Genomic DNA, 22,783 nt, shown 5'->3' with positions numbered 1-22,783 from the left:
ACTTAGTAAAAAATATTTGTGTAACAAAACAAAAGCAGCCAAGACATGTAAAAGGTTTCTCTGACAGCAAAAATTTGAAGCAATTCTCTCCTTTCAACCCTTTACTTTGCTGTAAATTTTCAATCTCTTAAGTATGACAATACAGTACATGCTGTACCCTGGCTGTTCGACCTTGAGAGTTTTCTTCAGCATTCATGAGCAAAAACATTTTAGCCACCAGTGAACAATCATACATTATAACAATATACTAGACAATCAAAATCATGTTACTTTTACATGACTACTTAGTACATAGCAAGTTTTCAGAACTCTGTCTCATTTGCAGTAGGTAGTCTATTCATCTTTTATCACACACACACACACACACACACTCTCTCTCTCTCTCATTATGTCTTTAGTTTGTACATATCTCTCATGCTCTGTCTCTCTGTTTCTCTCAGTGACTCATCCTCTCAAGCCCCCCTGGCCCTCTCTCCTCTGTGGGGGGTGAAAGGTCACCTCGTGTGCTTGCCACAAACCCACTTCAATTCGTGATCTTCACCGAGGTCCATTTGGGCTTTCACTGATCTCCAGCTGCACTGGCAGGCATAGGCTCTACACCCTGATCAATGAAGGAGGAAAAAATATAACAATATGCTATTACATATCACATACATATTGAATAGGTAACATTTATGCTCTAGCTGTACCTGGATAAATTTTGGATAAATGTCACTTGAATATTGTTTATTGAGTGATCCACATCTTACACGCATTGCTTTTCAGATCACCCTCTTCCATCGCTATATTTGTTTCTTTGTTATTAGTGCACAGTATGTATGGTTTCTGTCATTATTCATTCCCGCATATAGTTTGTATTTAATTTCTGACTTGCACTCTGAAAAATTGATAATACAATATAATTTGACAAATGCTTCCTTATTCATTACCTTGTTTGATAGAAATAAAGTAAATTGAATATCAAATGCCCCCCAAAAAACAAACAAACAAACAAACAAAGAAAGATGGACAACTATCTCATCTAATTTCTATTTCTGAATCATTTCTATTTTAGAACAAACAAACACTTTGTGCCTGATGCCATCCAACTGGCTACACTGTATATCACTTTTTCCCCAACTCCCAGTGTTTTTGGCCTACCTTTTCTCTTTTTCAACTTGGCACGAAGCTTCTGGAGGTCTGGCACGTTGTTCCTCAGGAAGAGGTAGTTGCAACTGGCATCCCACTCCAGGTCGTCGTAGCAGACGATCCTGAAGTCACATGACGTGCATCGAAGTTGATCACATGCTCTGTGATGGAAATAGAAAGTAAGAGGATTACCTCTCATTAGTAGCTTTGGCCAGTCATTGTCCCATTTCAGTAAATGATGAAAATGATTATGCTAAATTATTTTAGAAAGTTGACTATGGTACGTTAATATCAAATATTCTGTTGTTGGGTTTTTTTTTTCATCATCATTGCTATTAGTATTGTCTTTGCGCAATAATTTGTTTGGTATCCATGGCAACAGTACAGCTAATGCCCTTCCCATCATTTTGCGCAAATGGAGGCCTTCTGTTGTCAGCCAAACACAAAAGCCAGTTCTGACATGATTTTGCAGTTACATCTTTAGTACATTTTCGCCTTTCAAAATGTGAATAAAAATCTGGGAAATGTTTTCCCAGCAGATTTTGCCCACCACGTCACAGCATTACATCCGCCCTGCAAAACTAAGACAAGGAACCCATGTTACCGGGGCTATGCTGGCTTTGTCAAGCAAAGGGCACATTTTCACACAGGTAGTTTCCACACATCATGGAGAACAGCCTGCATGATCACTGTGCCAAATGTTATATGGCTCTGATAATTAGTGCACGCTAGGATGGGTGACCATGAATTTCTTAATGATTCTCTAATGTAAAGACAAATATTCCATCTGCATGTTTCAATTCTTCACAGTATGTTTCCACTTGTATGGTCTCTTAATAGTGTACCTTGGTTAACCACCTAAAATTTTGATAAGTGATATACCATTAGCATTGGGAATCTCTTCTTTTAAAGACCAATCAAGAGGTAGAAAACAAATATTGTCAATCATGTTTCTCTGTTATTTTGTCATTGTGTTCATATAAGCTTTTAGTAATTGTTGCTGTTGCCTGAGGGGTGGTCATACTCAATGTCTGATAAAATTTGACGAGAACTTTTGCAACCCTTACACAACAATATACAACACAACTTTAGGTACCAGTATTTGTTTCATGTACGCAATAAAAACTACATGTTAGGACCAAGGAAAATAACAGGGAATAGAGGGCCTCTTTCTTCTTCCAAAAGGTTTAACCCATTGAGGACTAGTCCTGAGCATACTCGGGCAAGGGTCTATGTGAAATGCATATTGTAGCAAAATCAGCCCGTCCTCAACAGGTTAAGTTGCCCTTGTACCCAAATTCCCTAACCTATTAAAAGCACATCACACAATATGAACTGCAATTTGGCACATCATCAGGTCGTTTGCTCCTAATGAACAGCTTACAGGACAAGAAGGTTTATTGGCCATAAGAGAGTAATTTGCATTGCCCTTCAAATACTGATTAGCCACATGGGACCAATTAGCCATTGTACACCATTTGAATTTTTTTGGCATCTACGGAACAGAGAGATTTAAAAAAAAGCCATTTAGCCTTGTTTTCCTGTCCTTTTTTTTTTTTTCTCTCTCTCTCAATGGTATGGAAGGGAAGGAGTGAGAGAAGATGGCATGGCACTGCACCATAAACTCAATGCAAACCCCCATCCAAAATTGTCACATTGTTTGTACAACAGGTGAAACAAAGAAGATGTTCATGTCGACTAGCATCTCAATATGATGTAAATTAAAAAAATAAAGTTGTTGTGGTTACTTTTCTTTATAAAATATGTAAACAAGAGACTAGTTTATGATGGAATGGAAATGCAGGAGAGGAAGACTACAACTAGAGAGTTGCCACATGAATCATTCTTAAAATCAAACCCTTTCATCATGCCTCGAGATTCCTGATTTACTGTAAAAGTGGACATTTTCGCGGTGTTGAAATTTTTGCGCATTTCGTGCAACCAGAAACTAGCGCGAAAATAAAAGCACGCGAATATTTTTGCTTGCCATATGTTCCTGTGCGTGATATCTTGATTCCGCGGAATTAAAAACACGCGAAACTCTTCTCACCCGGCGAAGCGCGAAAAATTAGTCGCGCGAAAAATTAGTCACGCGAAAAATTAGTCACATGAAAATATCCACTTTTACAGTATGTGCCTTTTTATACGGATGTAGACCCAACAAAAGTGTTGTATGAGTGAGATTTCTCCAGTGCATCCACTAATAGTAGGGCAGATATGTAGCAAAAATTTGTCGAGATGCTCACATCCGGCGGAAAGTATGAAATTTTGCATATAGGGGTATTTTGGGGTGCTGATTTCAAATATTGCCAGATCCAAGAGATCTGACCACGAGGTCGGCCGCCATTTTGAATTCCAATATGGCCGCCATCACAAAACAAATTCAAAGATCCCTATCTTCAGTTCTGAATAATCTGTGGCACCAAAAATTGGTACACATGAGTGTTTTGACATATTGAATTTGATGACAGATTGATTTGAAGTGTCTGACAAACATCGAATGGCCGCCATTTTGAAATCCAATATGGCCGCCTCGAAGAAATGTTCAAAATCCCTATCCCGATTTCTAAGTGGTGAGTGACGCTGAAATTAGGTGTAAACAAGTACAACATACTGCGGTAAAATATCAACTTATGTGATGTGTCTGACAAACGCAATGCCCGCTATTTTGAATTCCAATGTGGCTGCGAAGACAAACATCATGACTAACTTTCACGGGCATGCTAAAAAGTGCAGCAAAAAGGATGCACAATGCACCTTTCACTGACGTTACAATGTAAATACAGCAGCGCGCACTCAGTCAGTTACAAACGCGCGCTCAATCAGGTAGCCTAATTTACAAACCCGAGATAGAGATTTTCAACACTCTAACATGGCAACTATGTATAAAAATTCAAATTGGTTACCGTGCAGCTTGTCAGACATATCAAATAAGTATGTTATCAAAGTCATCATATCACCATGCTTTTATGTATCAAATTCCAATGGCTGATGTCATTCAGAACTGAAGATAGGGATCTTTGACGGCGGTCATATTGGAATTCAAAATGGCGGCCGACCCCGTGATCAGATCTCTTGGATCCGGCAATTTTTGAAATCAGCACTTCAAAATACCCCTATATGCAAAATTTCATACTTTCCGCCGGATGTGAGCATCTTTTTCACATATCTGCCCCACTATAAGTAATTCAAAGTGACACTGACATGACTTGTGCATGTACAAAAAAAAGTACTAAGAATAAAAATAAAAATGATGATGGTTTGTACATCTTACTTTTGTACAACAGTTGAGGCAACACCAAGGGTCATTGAGCTCCCACCAAGGAACACAGGAAAACATTTCCTCTCCGACGAGACTCCATTGACTGCGCTGGGCCGTGATGAAGATGACGAGGCCAGAGCAGATGGTTTTAGTCTCACAGACTCCTACGAAGCAACAAGATATGGTGATCTTAAGAAAAGCATCAATGACGAGAAAGGCCAAAATGATCAACATTATCATAGGAGAGGATTCTAACACTGACCAATGGATTTTTATTTTTATACACCTCATTTGATTAATCCTCAATTTTGATAGAATAGATTGAACAGAGGCGAAGTCACTCGTTTTTATTATACTGCCTGGCAGTCAGCTAGCAGTTTTTCAAGAAGCATGCCCATAAGAATATCTTGCACGTTTGTCTACAATATTTGTGCACTGTGAAATTACACAGTTCTATTATCATTTCTCTGACAAGTAGCACAACAACTTCATTTCAACGCCTCCATTTAGCATAAATGTTTTAAATAAAGCGGGATGCAGGATACATGACAAATATCAATTGCTTAGTTTGGGGTTATGGCAAAAATCATTTGCCTTTGGTGATTTCTCAATAGTGCTATACTCTCAAGATGTCTAGGGGCACAGATCTGTCTAGAAATCACCTATGGGCAAACAGTTTCACTATTATAGCCCTTCAAAGTAGTCAATATCAATGTATAACAGATACTCATTAATTGACAAATATCATTTTACACACTATGCCTTCATGCATGAGATCTACATTAAATTCATGTACCGGTACACTATAAGGTTATAAAGAGCTAACACTTTGAATTGGGGAAATTACGAAACCATGCACACCAAACAACTTACCGGAGGATCAGGAGCAGCGATAATGTCATCGATGATGGAGTCAAGTTCATCTTTCTCCTTTGATTTGGCACTTTGGCTGTCAAAAGCAAACCAAAATACATAAAGTTCAAGGTATTTGATTTTTTTTTTCATGTAAAAAAAAAAAAAAAAAAAAGTCTCTATGATTCACAGTCCAGGGAATAAAATCATCATGTTTACAAATACAATGTTAGAATGCACAAAGATTTGTCACTGCTACTAGTATTTAGTGCTAAAGATATAACATGAGATTTTTTAGAATGAGAGTTCATACATAGCAGAATTAATATACGATTTCTCATGAATACTTATTATTTGGACTGAACACCTCAAGTTGTAACAGATACCAAACAGTGTCACTCATCAGTCTAGTATAATTATGGGCATACGAGCATTCCTCAGTAAAACATAACTTTTTGCCATGTGATTATGTAAAACCATCTTCTAAAGGCACTGTCGTATACCCCCAAGGGGAATGACTAATGCAACTCACTACACTACAGTCAGCCGAGTAGGCACAGTGATAGCGTAGCTGCTACTTCTATTAAACATCACATTAATACTTTTGTTCTACTATCACATTTTTTCATGCAGCTTCTACAGCACAAGTTACTACTGTACTGTGTAGGTCTATAACAGTTAAGGAGAAAGCTGGCAGGCAGTATGTTTAAGAATGTTATTGTTAGTTGTTTGTTACTTTATTATCTATTGGTTGCCCATTACAATGCTATACAATTACATTTGTATTAATCATATTTCAATTTATGGTCTTGTGTCAATGTGTCTGACTTTTACAGAGCTTGAGCTAGAGCAAAGTTGAGGTTTCTTATAAATGTTCTTGTGAAATTCTTCTGACTTCTGTAGAGTGTTTACATACCATTAATAACTAGCAATACTTTGCTTGGTACTTGGTAGGGGCCTACATGGTAAAGTGATCCTCCAAAAGACCCCAAGCAGAGCGGCAGAGGGTGAACTCAATTTGGGAGAATATATTTGGAAATCATGGTCTTAAAAGTACTGCAAACGTACACATTGTAGATACTGACAAAACTGGACCATTTGACTGTGACTGGAGAGGTCACTGTGCAGTGTGAGAGATAAATTTAAAGACAAAGTAATGTTGAGCATAAACTGTTGCAAATGATCATAGATAGGCCTACCATCTGGTACAGAAAATAAGGCCATTTCCTGCTCAATTTATGAATGACAGAACCATATCTTTAATGATTATGAATACAGCCTACACATACAGTGCAGCCCTATAGTTTAGTCAATCAATCGCTCGCCCTCATAGTCATAACACTCAGTCCCACTGCATTGCACCGCAAATGTATGTATGTACGTCGCAGCCACCCGGACCCGCGGCTTGCACAGCAACAGATGGCAAGTGCAAGTCCCCCGCCTACCCGATCCCCGAAGCTTTACGGGTAGCCATGGCAGCAAACCGCTATCTGCATTTACCTCGTCGCTGTCGTTGCTTTATTCTTAGGGTGTCCCGTTCCACTTGTTTTCGAGGCCGTCGATGATTTGCTCGGGGATTTTACACAGAATTTCGTCTCAACTTCGTTGAGAAGGTCGTCGATGTCGTCTGCCATGACTGCCTGTTTTATCTTTCACCAACGAATCAATAAAGATCAATTATCCAAATATCCGTCATTCATTCTTCTTAGGTGGCCTGTGCGTGGGATGACACCAACTCTCGCCTCTCGGCCAGCTGCCGCTGCTGGCGCTGGCTTTCGGACCCTGACGAGCGGATCATCAGCAGCAGTCCCATGTGTGTCTGCCTATGTATGATACGTATAATACATTTCATACACAGCGGCCACAGGGTCTGCATTCAACGCATGGTGTGTGTGTGGTGTGTGTGTGTGTGTGTGTGTGTGTGTGTGTGGGTAGGGGGTTGTAGCGCTGGTTGAGTACCATCAAACTCAGTGGGAGTAATTAGCAGTATGGGCGCCATTTCTTGTTTACCGGCATGCCACTGGTGTGCAGTGGATTTTGCTCATTTGTGTGTATTGCTTCATTGTTTCGTTCATATTTTCAGAATTTAGATGTGCGAGACAATGGTTTATTTTGTTTCATCAAATCAACTATCAAACTGTTTTCTTTGCTAATTTATTCAAAGTTCTCTAATCTATTCCTTTTTTTATGCATCTCCTACGACAATCAATAGTCACAGAGCTGTTTTAGTACTGTACGAGCTGAAATTTTCGCGTACAGATATTTTCGCGAATTGCTACTTGGAGGACATTTTAGTGTGTTGTTAATTTCGCGGTTGCGAGGGTCTACGGTAACTAAACTTAGTTATTTGTGTTTTGTTATTTTCGCAAGTTGTTATTTTCGCGGTTGAAAGGCGGATTCACGAAATTAACGAAAATAAAACCATCGCGAAAATTTCAACTCGTACAGTTAAGAAGAAAGAAAAACACAAATGATACCATTACATTTCATTGACTCATCATTTTCATTATTTTTGTTTGTTTGTGCTTCATTGTTCCTTGAAGAAAGAAAACAGGTGAATCTGATTCTTTTGAAATGGAATATCTCTGTCTGACTGAACATATATCTGGGGTTTATCGTGAGATTTGGATGATCCCATTGAGGATGATCTGTATTACCATTTTGCAGTATCAAGGTATTTGAATAATAAACCTCAATGCAATTAATGCAGCCATCAGCTCCGCCATTTTGATGCTTTCTTCAAGGGGAGAGAATATATGCATACATATACATATACACACACACATGTATATAACATACATATATATATATATATGTATATAACATATACATGTATATATAATATATGTATGTGTGTGTGTGCGCGTGTGTTCCTCTGTTTATATATATATATATATATATATATACAGTGTATGTGAAGAGCTTGATCGCAAAACGTGTTAAATCCTTTGACAATTTGGTTATTTGCAATGAAAAAATTTAAAAAATAAAACATGGGATAGTTTTAATCACAACTTCAAGAATATTTCTTGTCATAGCAAGTATTTAAGATATTGGGAAAGTGTCATTTTGGTCTAATTGATGATAGACCTAAAATTGTACTTTGGTTCATTGGTTATCTCTCCCTCTCCATCTCATTCTCACTACCTATGTTTTTCTTTATCTACCTATCTACACACATCTCTCTCGCTAGCTAGTTAGCTATCCATCTATCACTTCCTCTCTCCTTCTTAGGTTCTGCAATACAAAATTACAAAATATCTGCATACACTGACTGTAAACTGTAGAACATAATCACAAGTGAGCCTATTCCCAAAAAGCTCTGTTTTTTTCCCCAAGGCTCCTTTGTCTCACATTCTATCTCATTATCTCGTATACCAATTATTGGTATACAATGAAGTTATTTCCCATGAGTGCTTATTTTTGTTGCTGTTGTTCTGCACACTATACTACTTCAGTGTTTATGTTATACCAATCATCATGCTGCACTCAGATGTGGGGACCAAAAAAAAACAAATAAATGAAAACTAAAGACAAGCTTAACAATGAGAAATATCATGCTACACTATACTAAGTAATGTTATAACTAAAACATGAGCTACTTTTACTGCTACTACAATATCATACCTGCAGTAAATGTGATTACAGTGTACTACTATCACTGCAAGTACTACTGTACCATAACTGCCACCACTAGTAGAGATACAGCCTGCAACAACATACAAACACATAAATACAGAGACACAAACACAGACAACAACAAAAAACCCTAAGGCATTACTGTGCACTCAGAATGATTTTCCACTTCACCCATTATAATCTGATAAAGAAACGAATAAATCTAAACAAGACCATGATTTGATTTTAAATAATACTGTACATTGCACAGATTTATTAAAACTTTCAATGAAAGTAAATGCTAAATATGAAAACATAGTTAGAAGCATTAGAAAGTTCCAGAGCCTTCTATAGTAATATATGTACCAGTTTATTACAGCCCTTTTCAATGTGTGATATATTTTGTAGACAAGAGCTTTTCCTTGACTACCAAGTAATCAGTGGTTTTCTGGAGCTGGAACTGATAATCAATGTGGACCTTTCATTGACGATGGTCAAATGTGCCGTTTATGCAAGCAGCAGGACTGTCTCCACAACAATACATGTATTTATCCACAGACCTATTATACAAGTTGCACAAAATTTAGCAGGTAATGATCACCTCCAGGAATATCTATCCGTGGTATAGAATTCCATATTACTACCACAGGCAGTTCATTGTGCAGAAAGCACTATAATCATAAACCACAACCTTTTCTCATTTCATTGTGTCTCACTGGTTAAAGGTACAGACTCCATTATTGGTCCCATGTTTGCTTGATAAACAAAAATATCCGATCACATGATTAAACCCCATATTAACTGGGGGGGGGGGGGGGTCAAATTGACCCTCCCCTCGACGTTTCGCGCCACGATTCCGCAACGTGCAAAGATTTTGCAGAGTCGTTTTGTGACTTTTTTCACTGAAGTCTCCCGCATATTTTGAGACCAAATTTGAGACGTCCGGGTACACCGTTCTGAAGTTACGTAACGTTTTGCATATGCATGTCAACCCAAAAATAGCTCAAATTCATGATATCGTGTGCAAATCCAATGCAAATTGTGTTTTTTTGTTAAATTGATATAAATTAGATTATTTCAAGTTATAGTCATAGAAATTGATCAATTCTAATGTAGATAAGCCTGAAAAAGTCCCTGCAACAAATTTTGGCCAAAAAACAATAGAAGACAAAAGGTCGAAAAAACAATAAAAATACATAAGAAATTAACAAAACAGTAAAAAACAAAAGAAATTGATTTTGACTGTGCTATTTTTTTTACAAGAAAATTGTTTGATGTGTCTTGAGAAATTCTGACACAAAACTTTAACAATCCTTCAGCTTTTTTAATGGAGTTACAGGTCGAACTATGATTTCATGCATAAATTTGCATAATTAATTTACTAAAAATAGAAAGCCATTATTTTTCTATTGTATGACCATGTAATCTTATAGATGACATCCCGCTCCATGTTCAGGCAAAATTTTGCAGCCATCGCGTGATCGGCGGCCGAGATCTGAAGGGGGGCAAATTGACCCCCCCCCCCAAGTAAAAACTTGGTCTCAAATAGCCCAGTTAAAATAGGGTTAAACACGATTTCTCTCTGGCAGGAGGTCATGACACAATGCTACTTCCAACAATTTCTTTTTTCCTACTTCGAATGTGCAAAGCAAATCATGTACACGTATTTCCACCATATTCATCTCGTTCACACAAATGGGAAACCACCAACTGTTTTTTACATGCCATATTTGATGATCTGATAATTCAGTGACATGAAAATGGTCAATAGTCCAGCATCTGTGATTCTTTTGCCTCATTTTCTCAGATATTGACTGATTCATCACTCTGCATTCAATGCACGGTCACATTGTAACTCCTTGCTTTGGAACCACAAGATTCAAAATTGATAGAGCTACATTCTACTGTGACTGGCTCTGTCTTAGCAGCTGCAAGTTGAGTGGATTGGTCTTGTGACGGTCAGCCTCGGACGCGACAAGAAAGCAGCATGGACAGGGTCCTACTTGAGTGCTATGCCTGGATGATGCAGAGCGGTCATCTCCTCCCTGGACATGGCCTTGAGGTCAAAGCCCTTCTTCTCTGCTTTCCCTTCAGTGCAAAAGATAGCAAAGATGATGGACGGTAGATAAGGATCATTTTGACGTTTGTATTACCCATGTATATTGTTTGGAAATGAAAATAAAACAGGAATGAATGAATGAATTCACATGAAACATGCTCCTTACATCACTTCCTCATTTTTTTTTTTTTTTACCTCACAATGTGACAACAATGTTGCCTCTCACACCAGAGTCGCTCTAAAGTGAAATGAGTCTTTTGGAACTGAAAAAGAGGATGTTATGTGAATTTCAAACCTGGTTTTGGAATTTTATTGAGCTCTAATGAAGAAAGTATTCATTCTACACAATGCTATATAGGGGAAGATGACTGAACAAGGACCTTAAAGTGGCTACCACACAATGTATACTTTACAAAAGATTTGAAAAGAAATAGCATCAAATTAAACTTACTTCTACACTAGACTAACTTTTTGAATGTCTGTGTGATCATCAGAATAAAATGATAACTTGTTATCTTAGGGTTGCTCAGTTTTGATTTGTATGTGTGTGTGTACATTTTCTGTGATACTGAACACTTTAGTCTGGATGCCTATCTAATTTCAATGACATATCACTTCATTATTTTGTTAATGCAACATTTGTAACATCAACAAATCTAGGAATTGTGAATGCAGCGAATAAAGCGAAGTGTAATTCATTCATTCATTTCAAACACAGGTTCTCTCAAAAGTTAAAACTTTGGTCTCACCTTCCATGTCTCGTAGTTTGGCAACTTTTGGCTTCAGCCCTTCCCTCAGATTATTGATTTCCCCGTCAAGTCTCTTCTGATCTACACAAAGGGGAAATAGATGTTAAGAAGGATGAATATCATCAGGATAAAAATAAAAAAATAAGCATAGCATTTGATGGGACACTATACAGATTAAGCAAGCAAAATATGAAAATTGAGCAGGTCTCTGGAGATCAATGGAAAGTCAAATATGCAACATGGAATGAAAGTCAATCATGTAATCCTGGCAAACTGTTCTCATGATTCACAGCCATTTCGTAATATTGGAGAGGGGGGTTCAAAGTGCCTTTCTTTGATTTTGATATGCTGTTCTCATGAGATGCCATGAGATGTGAGTTTTCAGATCTCGATGCAAATAATAGCCCTCAACTCTGAAACTTTCACAAGAGAGTTGTAAACAATAATTGCTGACTGCTACCCACTGGTTACAGATTTCAGGAATTCCTAAGATTGTCATTATTGAAACCAATTATGGCTAAGAACAGACTTTGTTAACTGCCACTATGATATTGGTTTTTGGCATGAGTAAGAATCACTGCACTGCGCAATCTTCATTAGTGAAAAATCTTCCATAAGGTCTTAACTGGCATTATCTCTGGAAACATAACAGATGAGGAGCAAAACTATATCACTTACCTTCTGTAAGCATGGATTGTACATTCTTGGATGGCAACTTTACAAAGGTATTTCCAAAGCAGATCCATGTCTTATTTTCTGCATAAACAGTGAATAAAAATGAGAACAAAGATTTGTTGATTTGTGAAGGCATTTAAAACCTCAACAATAAACAACAAAGCAACAACATCAACATAGAGCACTGTCTGAATAGAAGATGACATGCGGCAAACAGTGACCAGCACAGGATGCTGCTTCACAACAGTAATGATGGTACTGACATAATATCTTAAAATGATAAAATCATCATCAATGACTGACTTAGAATGAAACTAGAAAAGCACTCAGACAGCACAGACCTCAGCCAAGCAGCTCATTTTCACCCGTACACGCATGCTGAAAATCGCCCAACTTCCCTAATACGGAAGCCTTTTGTTTACGACATCAGCTTCCAGCTACGCGCCGCCTTGCCCGTGCAGAGCATGCACTTAGAGCACTTATGCAAACCTCATAAATACACGCAGCTTGAGCTCCCAAGTTCATTGACCCTTTCTACCAAAAGATAAAAAATCCTTTAAAAATTCATAAAAATTCTTAGATCACTACAAAAATTTAATCATCTGTTCCTTGTGTCATAATCAACTTTACCTGCAAGTTTCATTCAAATCCATTCACAACTTTTTTAGATATAATGCAAACAGACAAACAAACAAACAGACCACCGCCAATGAAAACATAACCTTCTTCCTTGGCGGAGGTAATAAGGACAGTTTGAGTGATTAATCATTACCACTGTGACTTCTGGAAGACTGCGGGGTGTCAGACTGCCTCTTTAAGGCCCGCACCGCCTCTCTGCTTTGATTCCTCTTCCGATCCAAGTCCACAACCTACAAAAATTACAATAAAATACAAAACAAAAATTTACTCACAAACTCATTTCATCAATTTAATGATTGGTACCCTAAATCTATATACATGTGTACTGGTGCAAAAACAAAAACCATCTGTTTTTGGTGTCTTCGTAATATTGCTATCTTTTAGCAATAACCATTCTCAAAGGTTCCTGGACTACTCAACTCCAAGAGAGTTAACGTATGGACAAGATAACCTGAATCCTGGACAGCTTATTAGTAACTTGTGATAAAGGAAGCATAATTTTTATTTATATTATGCCTTACATATAATGCTACAAGAGGTTATTCCCACCAGATGATTCGCTGCCAAGAATTTTTCGGAGCCAATCTATTCTGAAATGCAATGTTTCATGATAGTGACAAGTCATATCAAATATCCCTCCTCAAACACACAAACACACATAACACCTTTCAGTGCCGCACACAGCATCCTGTTGTCTTAACAAAATGTTACTCATGCAAGTACACTGAATAAAGTGGAAACAAGCAAGTGTTCGGTAGAATAAAGGTCATTTATTGCACTGGCTCTTTTCCACTATCCATATGATTTGATACAAGCAGTCATATGCGGCAAGAGGATTATTGTTCGCAAGTATCATATGACAAGGAAATGTGTGAAACATAAGACATGTTCACCTTGTTTGCATACTAAACAATACAACTCTTGCATACACAAAGACACACATAAACACACAATGAACAATCACACTTACGACATAAAGTCATAAATATAAATAATCATATAACTGATTTCTACTACATTACGCTGTACTGCACACAACGCACTGTATTGCATATAATGCATTACTCTGGCACTCATTTATTATGTCCATTGTCTGTACTACACAAGATAATGTACTGAAGATACAAACAAGTCATGCTGCTCAAATTCCAGGCATCTTAGGTAATCAACATGACCACAAAATCTTGTTAAATGGAAAGTCACATGCTACTTCATTAAAACACAATCATATTGTGGGACTACAAATGATTATGGCACATTAAGCCCTTCTTGCGGGAGAGAGGCATCTTATCACATTAACATTTGTCTCAAATACAGAGCATTTTGCACAGTAAATTTATAAGCATGTGTAGTTGTAAACTCAGTGGATTAAACTACACTGTATTCAGTATGACTATTCAGTTTCTATTTTTGGGTCTGTGAGTGTTGACATTAGTTACGTTCAGACGGTGATCCTTAACCTCAAGGATAGCCAACCTTGAGGATAAGTCTTATGGGATGCCAAGTGTCGCACGGTCAATTTTGTTATGATATTAGTCATTTCGTCGATGAAATGACTGCTTTCATTACGAAATTGACCATGCAAGTCGTGAGGGGATGACATGTTCACTTTGCCATTTGCATACTCATATTGACCGTTCAAGAACTGTTTCCTCAAATATTAGCGAAACTTCAAAATGACATAACTTCCTTATTTTTCATCCAATTTCTATCAAACTTTTACCATTGAACTTGTAATACTGTACTCTTTCTTATCAGACTAACTTATATTTGGACTGGATTCTCCCCTTTAATAAACAAAAGTGTGTATATGTTCTGGAAAAGGAAGAAAAAGAGCAGATCAATTACAATCAGCAGGAAACAAAAACAAACCAAAACACAAACACCTATCATTGCTACTAATTTCGTCAAGGGGAAATACACTGGGTAAGATATACTGGAATTCCACAATATTTCTACCCTTTATCATTCTCATCCTGCAGTTTCTAAGCACAGCTTGTCTGACACTACCAAAAGATGTAGAATTCAGCCTCTTCTCAAACTGTGGTATGATATTGGATTGCACTGTCGCATCTCAAACTAAACGCACATCATTCTGTTTTCACTTTCTCAGAGTTGATTGCAATGGTGCAACGTTGCTAATACCTCCAACGTAAAGTCGACATTTGTGCCACTCTTGAATGGGGGCCGTGAAGTTTGTTGCAAGATGTCTCTCCACTGCTACGATAGCATCACAACCTCTTTTGCAGCTGGGTTCCTCAACATAGAGGAATACTGGTATTGGTGACTACCTCCATGGAATATACTTTCTGGAGATGGTCCAGGACATTGATCATATCTGTAACATTGATCTCATCTTTTGGGAAGACACCGCATGGCACCTGCAGGCATAAGAGAAAATTACATTACTGCTAACTTTTTAAAGAGTCATAACCTAAAATTGTAACAATGATGCAATTATCTTACGCTGTTTCAATCATGATACCATCAACATCACTATCCACACTTCAAAAGTCATCTCCTTATGAACAATCCTACCCCTATTTTTTTTTCTTCTGCTGTGCTGCAGAGCTCTATAATTACATTGTAGTCAGTTCCCCCCCCCCCCCCCCCCTGGTGAAACTGAAATGGAAGATGTAAACGCTGTCCCATTAAACTTTACATTGTTATGTCCAATGTAATTGATACAAATTTTGTATCTGAAAGCTGATGTACAGATGTAAATGCATTTGAACAACTCTTGCGCAGGTGTCCAGAGAAAGAGCATAGTGTGATAATCCAAGAGTGCTTGGGGGAGTGTCTGGAGGTACTTAGCCAACACTGGCTCCTTCATGAGATGTGGGGCTGGCCCCGTGGAACTGCTTCATAAGCAACAAAGACAGAGAAAGCAGACGTGAAATCAGTCTAAGTTTATCTCTTTATTGTTCACCACTACTTCAGATTTTGATGTTGATTTTATAGCGACTAATGTAAATATTGGTAAAAGCTACATTTTACTGATGTCTACATGTGTGCTGTGTGCATGTATTCCTGTTGTTTTCCTTATAGCGGTCTGAACCACTCGACATAAAAATGGGGCAGTATAGAAATGAACTGTGTCAAACACACAACACTGGGTAGAAGTTCAAGTGTGTATTTCAAATACATTACTGATATGTCTGAATATTAAGGGCAAAACGAATTTTATGCACATTGCCTATGTTCTTATTCAGTATTGTTCAGAAGGAAATGAAACTTTAATGTCATGAATATAATATAAAATCTCTTCATTGGGCTCTTTTGGTGGTGCAGGAATGAAATAAAGTCAAACTGAATTAAGAATATTCAACTTATATGTAACAAGTACAATTAAAAAAACAAAATGTTTGAATCTTAGTTCTCTCACGCAGATGTGACATTGTCTCTTCTTACCTTCATCCCTGGCATCATGTTGGCACTAGCATGTGCTTGGAAATGATCCTACCATCTTGCATACTGGAGGGGTTTTCTCCTGGTCTTCCTCTGTCCAGTCATAATTTCTTTTCATTTGCATAGGGTGACACCAAACTCCTTGAGTATGACATCAACGCATCTTGCAGTGTCTTGAACGCCCATAGAGATTCCCAGTTTGTTCAGCCTGTGGATATGAAAGTTACAAGAAACTGAGAATACGTCTTAGAGCCTACTTTCCGCACTGATACACCAACTACCATTTTCTGCATCACATCATTTGAGGCTGTTTTGTGTCTATGATTTGCAAAATAAAAGCTTCATTTCAAGCTGCAAGTATGATTCTCTTAATGACATCTCCTTTACACACAGACCCACATGCACACACAGATTATTAGGCTAACTGACAACTCCTTTTTCTTTCCTGGTGTTAGTAAGTTTTGTTTTGTTTTAACATTCCGTACACTTGTAGATGCAATACATTTGTATGTAATACCAAGGTTAGATCAATCATCCTTAATTACCAAGTGGGTTGAATTATTTGTCTTTCAACACTCCTGATTGTACAATATTTACCTCTGCTGTTGCAGTTTATGTTAAAAGCTCATATTACACTACTCTACTTACAGTATCAACTAAGCAATAACTTCAATTATTATAGAATTTCAGCCAAACATATAGTTGAACAAAAGTCTAATACAGCTGTAGGTACATGATGACATCCAAATGAGATTTACCATTTTCATCAAGCTTTCATATCACCTGCTCGCTGCAGCTTCCATGCTACAGCAAAACAGCCCGATCAGCATTACGATTATCTTTTTTTTTTTCTCTCTCTTTTTTTAATCTTTTGGCTTGAGAATCCTCATGAACATGAGGTTGTGGGAGTAAATCACACCTGTTTATCCTTGGTTGAGATTCTCCCAAAAGAACCCTCAGGGTCCTTCATGGTGGACATTTTTTCATAAGGTCATTGAAGGCTGGTCCGCAGCCAGTGAGAAGTTCTGGTAGGATGCCAATTTGCTGGATGTCACTCTGAATGATGATTTGTTACTTTTGATTTCACTTGTGATTATTTGGCAAACACAGTGTATTGTCTCCTTGCTAAATATTGCCTACTGCTGACCATAATTTGCTGGAGTGCTATGGTCACACACTTTCTGCTCCCATGGGATGTGGCTGCTTTGGAAAGAAATGATGGATCAGTGCTTGCCTGTGGAAAGAAACAGAAACACGCATTCACATTTACAACGTTTACAAGATAAGCCCTATTTATTCAATCTTCTTTCATCCTTGAAAAAGCATAAAAAACAACAAACTCAGGTCAGCAATCTAGAGTTATGCATGTTCTAACAACATATTTTGGTAGGAAGGTATTGTAAAGTCAACCTTGCTTGAGTCAAATAATCGCCTAAGTTGAAGGTCTTTTCAAGTCCTCTTCTCTTTATATCATATTGATTTTAATCCCTCATAAGTCGAATTTTCTCTAAGTCAAAGCTATTTCTTCAGTCCAAATAGATTCGACTGACTGTATTGTGCATATTAATTGTCATTATGGAATTGGAATTGAATTGGAATTTTCAAGATCAAAATATATGGAAAACCCACATCTACCTGTAATTAAACACGGCTATTATGATTAAACACCAAAACACAAATATCATATTCAAAATATCCCAAAACCAAATCCTCTTTTCTCTTTTCAACAACAAATAAATGTACTTTGATTCAGGAATCTTATTTCATTAAAATCACCAATATCTGTATCTAGGACTGCTTGAATTAAAGGAAACCAAAACCCAAATAAAAATTTGGGTAGAGTGAAAGCAGCCACATTAGTGGAACACATCAGTGAAAGTTTGAGAAAAGTTGGACAATCGATTTAAAAGTTATGACTTTTTGGTGCAGTCATTGCTGGACAAGGAGACTTCTACAGTTCATGGAATCATTATGGACAAAAATATACAGAAAATACAAGTATATAGCAAACAAAATGAAAATCAATAGTTTGACTTTACTAGCATATGAAAGAGTACTTGATTTATCTATATAAGAAAGCAGGGGGAATGATATTACCCTTTACATACATGTAAGTCAGTAACAAGTCAATGGAATGTGTCCTTTTCGTGAAAAATGAAAAAAAAAAATATATTTGGGTTTGGTTTTCTGTTACAAGGAAAGAAAGTGATGATTCCATATGTACCATTTTCATGCGATGCCAAATCTCAGCCTCCATCCGAAAGCAGGTGGTCTGGTTTCTTCTCACAGGCAGAGAACTCACTCCTCTCAGTGGCTTCTTTGGCACAGACGTAGATGCGAAAAGTCTATTAATCTTTGCTCCCAAGTATGAATGTGATTTGCTGGAATTCTTCAACTTGGATGTCAGATTTTTGACATCTGTAAATATTCTAAATAGCACTGTGCTTCTAAATTTTTTTCAACCCAAAGCCCACTTTGGCTCCGATTTTTTTTTTTTTTTTCTTAATGGCCCAGTTAGATCACACATCAATATTTGATCTTATTTTTGGCCAACATCACGGCTCACTGGTAGAGAAGTGTGGCTTTAGATAATATTCTGAGTAGATGTGAACAGTGGAAAGGGAGATGTGATGAGGTTTTTCCCTCTCTGGTGTCAGCACTATGCATTATTGCACTATTTCTTTTTTATTAACCCTTACAATATCAATTTTTTATGGTGCAAGATCTTTCCAATTGGCAAATTACCTACTAGTATGCATCTCAAACAGGGTGATACAATAGATGATTTAATGAGTCTTTGAAACATTTTTTTAACTTATCAATGGATTACGTTTTGAGCAGTATGTCAAAGTTCTTTTTATTTTTCACTTTCACTTTTTATCTGGTTTCGTTTCCTCTTCTCTCTCTCTCTCTCTCAAGTCTATTTTCCTTTATTTCTGTATTTTCCTTCCTTTAATGTGCACTAGGGAGATTCATTTGTGTGTGTGTGTGTGATATGTGCTATATGGATATGGTTTATCATCATCACAAATATTATCATTATTATTGTTTATCATTATTATTGTTTATTATTATTATTATTATTATTATTATTATTATTATTATTATTATTATCATCATCATCATCATCATCATCATCATCATCATCATCATGCAAAGTGCCACTGGGGCATCTACTGAGGAAATGGTTTAGTTTCTTATCATTGCACAGTGTTTCTCTCTTTCTCTCGGATCTGTCACTCAGATCGTATACTCACAATTGGTGCTCAGAAATTGCAAGAAGCCATGTTTAATGTTCAAAATTAGATATGGTAATGCTATCATATGAAGAGATCATTTCAAAAAGTAATGCCTGTCTCAAAATATGTGCTCAGTAGGTGAGTTACCCTTTTATTGCATAGGAGTAACTACTCATGTATTTCTCCTATTTAGCATAAAAGCAAATGTCCAGACACAGAAGAAAAAACACATAATAATCTGTAAGAAATAAGCAGAATTTGTGGAGATCACACAGAACAATCACTCTTTCACTGCCTTGGACATTGTTCCACATTTATCAATGAAAGTCTCATCATATGCATAAACCTACACTTGCTCATTCATTCAACTTTCCAAATGGTTTTGAGTGCCTTGTGAAATCCTGCATCCTCGCTTTGGTACCCAAATTCTTAGAATGGTATCTGGATGAAACCGAGAGTAAATGGCCACTGAAGTAATGTAAAAATATTAATCTATTTGTTTGCAGTCACTACTTTATGAAGTTTAGCCTTTTCTATAAATCTCTAGCTGGGTTTAATACTGATGCTTTCATTGTATAGTTGGGTGACCCGCACCTCGTCATAGTTAATGTTTATGCATATTTGAATCACATTTCGTCACTCAAATTCTATGAAATCCCACTCACATACAGGAAAAATGCTGAAGATTCCAATGGAACCATAAGTTCACTGTTCGATACCGGAAATTTGCAGCTATCGTCCTCAAACGCAAATGATGCGGAATAGTTGCGCGCTAAGGAAGGGGCCCACAACTCGCCACCCGCGCTCCCATAGACAAAGCACGTAAAAAGACGTGTGCGGGTGACCGTGATGCTCCCATAGACAAGCACGTAAAAAGATGTGTGCGAGTGACTGTGATGATACTTTAAACACGTATTCCTCATATAAATTTCAAATTTTCGCGAAAAACTGCTTGTTTTTCACCACAGTTTGTTTGTGGTAACCCTGCAAAGTTTCAAGTTTTTTTAAGGGATACTGAACACAGTCCCAAGCATAAATTTTGATTCAGTGCGCTTGTAACAATTTTAAACAGGGTGGTGGGCACCTCACTACAATGTATACTGCTCTGGAGACTGGAGTTTGCACTCAGTTGCTCAGCTTCTTCACACACTTTTATTTAATAAATGATGGGGGGGGGGGGGTTATGTCATCAGACTCCCACAAAAACATGCTGCTGTTTAAAACAGGAGGTGAATGTGAGCTCAAAGTCCCTGATGGCAAATGTCATATATACAATGTAACATAGTTACACTTTATTTATTATTTCCAGAGAAATTATGCTAGATCACGCAATTCTTCCAATTCCCCACTATCCCTTGCCTTGCTGTCCTGTCACATTTTTCTTTGGAAGGGGGAGTTGGCTCCCATTTTGTAGGCTCATTTTGTCTACTATACAGTATGGGTATGGTTTTAAAAAAACCCACAATAACCATGATAACAACAACATAAATAGTGGAACGTCATGGACGGTTCAGACAGTTTTAACGGAGTCAGTGTTTCAGCATGCAGCATGGGGTCACTTTGACTGATCGGTGAAAGATTGAGGTCTATCTTCTTGATCTTGTCATCTGGGTGGGATATGTTCCGCAGAGAGTAATTTACTTAGATCTAGAACTACATCGCGTCTGGCTTCACAGCCACGAGAATCCTCTCCTTAAGTCTTTAATCATTAATATGTCTACGGGTACGAGTACGGAGGGGAACCATTACCCTGGCATAAATACAGTCAAAAGATACGTTTGTACTGTATATTTGAGTTGACTCTATAGACCTCTAATAACCTTCATTCGACCGTTTTTGTCCATAATCACCGTGACACGCACTTGTAACAATGTAATGATCACAATCGTGTCTCACAGACTAGTCCCACGATATGGTCCCATACATAATAATTGGCGTTAGTTGCACTGTCCTGTCGCAGCGCGCAGCAGCAGCAGTCACCATCACCAGACACGTCAATAATGACTCAATGTGAATGAATATCACATACTTACTTGCTGTTTTTCCGTCAATATTTCTTCTGCAAGAGCTTCTAATTCTCCTAAATGAGTCAAAATGAAATTTGGATCTCTAGGCATTTCAGAAACGTACATTTGAACGTGAGGCGACAAATCTTGATAGCGCGATTCCGCGAGCGACGACATCCACTAGTCTAGTCTAGACCTTCCGTTCACACGTACGTACGCACGATGAAACAACAGAAGAGACCATGTAAACAGTGCGCTTGCACGTGCGAAATCCATAGAATTGCCTAACTCTATGGGTACGTTCCACGGCAGATCGAAAAATGGCCTTTGATCAATGCGTTATTTTCCTGATCGAATATAAGTGCTGTAGGAGCGTACATCGCCCTGTATGATAAGCTAAGCGTTTTCCTGGGTTGCCTTTTCTGGGCCTATTATACAGGCTATAAAGTACCCCTGCAATGTTCAATGCATGTATATTTGTGGTGATGATGAAGAGAGGGAAGGGTGGCATACAGAGGAGGAGAAATACTTTTTTTTTGTCTTCAGTAACAAAAAAGATTATGAGTCGTTTAGGGCCTGTTGTGTGTGTTCATATACAAAATACATGTCTGGCATGTTATCATTCAATTTTCATTGTGTAATATCCTGTTTTGTTTTTTGTTTTTTTCATTACAACACATTATATTGTCACTAAATAAAGTTTATTTCATTTTCAGAATTATGAATGTTGTTTCATTTTAATGGATAACCCTTTCATTAAATTTTCATTATATGATTAATGAATCTTGGGAAAAACAACCTCATTTTGTTTTTGCATTTATAAATTATTTTTAGCAAATCTAATTTTACATTTTCAATAAACGAATCCTCAAAATGATGAGACTTAATTGGCACTACAAACCTTTGGAATAACAAACATTCGGTATAACAAAGCCTTTAAATAACAAACCTTATTTCATTTTTGGATTAACGAACCTTCGGAACAACAAACTGTAACTCATTTTGTTTGCATAGGTATATGCCTCTGTTCTTTAGGTTTGTTTTTCAATACATTATACTCACAGCCGTTACACTTTAGGAGTGAAATGAATAATTGTGAAAGCAAACATCATACAATCAATAATGTTTCATGGTGAAGTATGCAAGAC

General features: G+C 37.4%; 2 protein-coding genes across 2 annotated transcripts; both read right to left on the bottom strand.

Annotated features, from left to right (window-relative positions):
- Window positions 1-494: 494 nt before the first annotated feature.
- On the bottom strand, window positions 495-6,907 carry LOC139712072 (cilia- and flagella-associated protein 418-like). Its single transcript, XM_071623907.1, has 5 exons — window positions 6,743-6,907; window positions 5,264-5,339; window positions 4,403-4,554; window positions 1,141-1,289; window positions 495-601 (listed from the first exon to the last, which is right to left on the bottom strand). Exons 1-5 carry the CDS (start codon window positions 6,874-6,876, stop codon window positions 495-497), a joined length of 618 nt encoding a protein of 205 aa, XP_071480008.1. The 5' UTR covers window positions 6,877-6,907.
- Window positions 6,908-10,424: 3,517 nt separating this feature from the next.
- Window positions 10,425-21,802, bottom strand: LOC139712068 (p53 and DNA damage-regulated protein 1-like). The gene is made up of 5 exons (XM_071623905.1): window positions 21,663-21,802; window positions 13,116-13,212; window positions 12,347-12,424; window positions 11,669-11,749; window positions 10,425-10,948 (listed from the first exon to the last, which is right to left on the bottom strand). The coding sequence occupies exons 1-5, from the start codon at window positions 21,759-21,761 to the stop codon at window positions 10,860-10,862; spliced, it is 444 nt and encodes a 147-aa protein (XP_071480006.1). The 5' UTR covers window positions 21,762-21,802; the 3' UTR covers window positions 10,425-10,859.
- Between the last annotated feature and the right edge of the window lie 981 nt (window positions 21,803-22,783).

The sequence above is a fragment of the Diadema antillarum genome, unplaced genomic scaffold (genome assembly GCF_040938485.1).
Source record: "Diadema antillarum isolate AM-2024a unplaced genomic scaffold, OU_Dant_1.0 seq00001754_RagTag, whole genome shotgun sequence".
Taxonomy (NCBI): Eukaryota; Metazoa; Echinodermata; class Echinoidea; order Diadematoida; family Diadematidae; genus Diadema; species Diadema antillarum.
The sequence above is the reverse complement of the archived record's forward strand: the minus strand, read 5'-3'. Positions and strand labels throughout refer to the sequence as shown.

Coding starts and splice junctions, on each gene's coding strand:
- LOC139712072 (XM_071623907.1), bottom strand. CDS start 6,876: ATGGCAGACGACATCGACGACCTTCTCAACGAAGTTGAGACGAAATTC. Junction 5,340..6,742: donor AAAGCAACGACAGCGACGAG/GTAAATGCAGAT, acceptor TGCTTTTGACAG/CCAAAGTGCCAAATCAAAGG. Junction 4,555..5,263: donor TCGCTGCTCCTGATCCTCCG/GTAAGTTGTTTG, acceptor GTTGCTTCGTAG/GAGTCTGTGAGACTAAAACC.
- LOC139712068 (XM_071623905.1), bottom strand. CDS start 21,761: ATGTACGTTTCTGAAATGCCTAGAGATCCAAATTTCATTTTGACTCAT. Junction 12,425..13,115: donor GTCTTCCAGAAGTCACAGTG/GTAATGATTAAT, acceptor CTGTTTATGCAG/AAAATAAGACATGGATCTGC. Junction 11,750..12,346: donor ACAATCCATGCTTACAGAAG/GTAAGTGATATA, acceptor CCCTTTGTGTAG/ATCAGAAGAGACTTGACGGG.